Source organism: Mandrillus leucophaeus, unplaced genomic scaffold, assembly GCF_000951045.1.
Source record: "Mandrillus leucophaeus isolate KB7577 unplaced genomic scaffold, Mleu.le_1.0 Scaffold164, whole genome shotgun sequence".
Classification (NCBI taxonomy): Eukaryota; Metazoa; Chordata; class Mammalia; order Primates; family Cercopithecidae; genus Mandrillus; species Mandrillus leucophaeus.
In genome coordinates this window covers 61,130-63,608 of record NW_012101632.1, presented here as the reverse complement: position 1 = coordinate 63,608, position 2,479 = coordinate 61,130, and the positions used below count along the sequence as shown (strand labels likewise).

General features: G+C 52.4%; 1 protein-coding gene across 1 annotated transcript in view; it reads right to left on the bottom strand.

The window, feature by feature from the left end:
- The window catches only part of SSC4D (scavenger receptor cysteine rich family, 4 domains), a 35,337-nt gene that overhangs the window by 13,700 nt on the left and 19,158 nt on the right, over positions 1–2,479 (bottom strand). The window contains exons 4-5 of the mRNA XM_011976350.1: positions 2,365–2,477; positions 665–742 (exon numbers count right to left, since the gene is read on the bottom strand). Coding sequence (XP_011831740.1) covers positions 665–742; positions 2,365–2,477 — 191 coding nt within the window. The remainder of the gene's footprint in view (positions 1–664; positions 743–2,364; positions 2,478–2,479) is intronic.

The following is a 2,479-nucleotide window of genomic DNA, read 5'->3' as shown; positions in this document are numbered from 1 at the left end:
TAGCCTCCCTAAAGCACAGTTCTTAAAGCAGTTCACCTCCCTTGGGAACTGTTAGCGATGCAGATTCTCAGGCCCCACCCAGACCTGCAGAATCAGAAACTCTGGGATGGGGCCTCAATCTGTGTTTTCATGAGACCCCCTGATTTTCTTGAAAACTAGAAGCACTGCTCTCAGTTTCCGCTGCAGCTCTATGCCACGTGGAGCTCATGGCCAGTGTTACCCCAATAGTCGGTTTTTTGTTTTTGTTTTTGTTTTTGTTTTTTTGAGATGGAGTCTTGCTCTGTCGCTCAGGCTGCAGTGCAGTGGCGTCATCTCAACTCACTGCAACCTTCGCCTCCCTGGTTAAAACAATTCTCCTGCCTCAGCCTCCTGAGCAGCTGGGATTATAGGTGCCCGCTACCACATCCAGCTAATCTTTTGTATTTTTAGTAGAGAGACAGAGTTTCACCATGTTGGCCAGGCTGGTCTCAAACTCCCAACCTCAAGTGATCTGCTGGCCTCAGCCTCCCATAGTGCTGGGATTATAGGCATGAGCCACCGCGGCCAGCCATTTTCTCTAACTTTCAATCTTCAATTTGTAATCCCTGTCTTCCCACTGCCTAGAATAGGGTGTGAGAGACTCCTGTCCCAGAACCCAGGTGTTGCCCACATTATGCTTACGTACTTTTTCCATTCGGCGGTGTTGTAGGGGGTACTCTACTGGTTAACATCTTCCTTGTTGGGGGCTGCGTTGGCAAGAATTCTGGAAAGGACATGGAGTGGATGAAGGGGTCTTTCTGTTCTCCATCCTCACACCACAGGGTGTTTGAGGGGCCGGAGGATGGACCCATAAGGTGCTTGCCCCCAGAGCCTCTCTGGCCACACAGAGTCACAGCCAGGAACCCTGGGGTATGAGAGGAGAGGGGCCACACCAGAGTCCTGGACTCCTCTAAAGCACGGTTTTTTGTTTTTGTTTTTGTTTTTGTTTTTTTGAGATGGAGTCTTGCTCTGTCGCTCAGGCTGCAGTGCAGTGGCGTGATCTCAACTCACTGCAACCTTCGCCTCCCTGGTTAAAACAATTCTCCTGCCTCAGCCTCCTGAGCAGCTGGGATTATAGGTGCCCGCTACCACATCCAGCTAATCTTTTGTATTTTTAGTAGAGAGACAGAGTTTCACCATGTTGGTCAGGCTGGTCTTGAACTCCAGACCTCAGATGATCCGCCTGCCTTGGCCTCCCAAAGTGCTGGAATTACAGGCATAAGCCACCGCGCCCAGCCTGCAGCACAGTTCTTTTTTTTTTTTTTTTTTTTGAGACGGAGTCTCGCTCTGTTGCCCAGGCTGGAGTGCGGTGGTGCAATCTCGGCTCACTGCAAGCTCTGCCTCCCGGGTTCACGCCATTCTCCTGCCTTAGCCTCCCTAAAGCACAGTTCTTAAAGCAGTTCACCTCCCTTGGGAACTGTTAGCGATGCAGATTCTCAGGCCCCACCCAGACCTGCAGAATCAGAAACTCTGGGATGGGGCCTCAATCTGTGTTTTCATGAGACCCCCTGATTTTCTTGAAAACTAGAAGCACTGCTCTCAGTTTCCGCTGCAGCTCTATGCCACGTGGAGCTCATGGCCAGTGTTACCCCAATAGTCGGTTTTTTGTTTTTTGAGACAGGGTCTTGCTCTGTCACCCAGGCTGGAGTGCAGTGTCACAATCACAGCTCACTGCAGCCTTGACCCCCCCGACTCCAGCGATCCTCCCTCCTCTGCCTCCCAAGTAGTGGGGACCCCCCCATGCCTTGCTAATTTTTCTGATTTTTCGTAGAGATGAGATCTTGCTATGTTCGCAAGATGGTCTCAAACTCCTGGGCTTAAGCAATCTTGCCATCTTGGCCTCCCAAAGTGCCGGGGTTACAGGCATGAGCCACCGTGCCCGACTGATTGTCTGCTTTTAAAACTGGGACAGGGGAACCAGCGGGCTGACTTGCACCTGTAGTCCCAGCTAGTGAGGCGGGAGAATCCCTTGAGCCCAGGAGTTTGAGGCTGCAGTGAGCTATGATCACACCACTGCACTCTGGTCTGGGTCAAAGAGTGAGACCCCATCTCCAAAACCTCCAAAAAAATTTTTTTTAAAAGGGAGAGGGGCTCTGCTGGCACAATCAAAGCCTTATGTGGAAGCAGTAGTGCTGGTTTCCTTTTGGTCCAAAGTCAGGCAATGACCCAGAATAATCCCTGGGACCCAGGCTGGGACTCTTCCCCGGCACCAGGCATCGTAGCCTCTGGCCTGATCTGCATGGAACAGCCTTACCCGTGGGAAGTCCCTTCATTTATCTAGCCTACAGCCCTGCTGCCTGCCACAGTCTGTCTGTCTGTCCCCCCAGGTCCCAGGGCTCCACTCACCATCACACAGGACAGCCACATCCTCGTAGTGAAAGCAATTGTGGACGCCCCAGCCACGGCTGCCGCACTCACTCAGCGCAGCTTCCTGCCCGCGGCACTCCACGTTGTCCAGCAG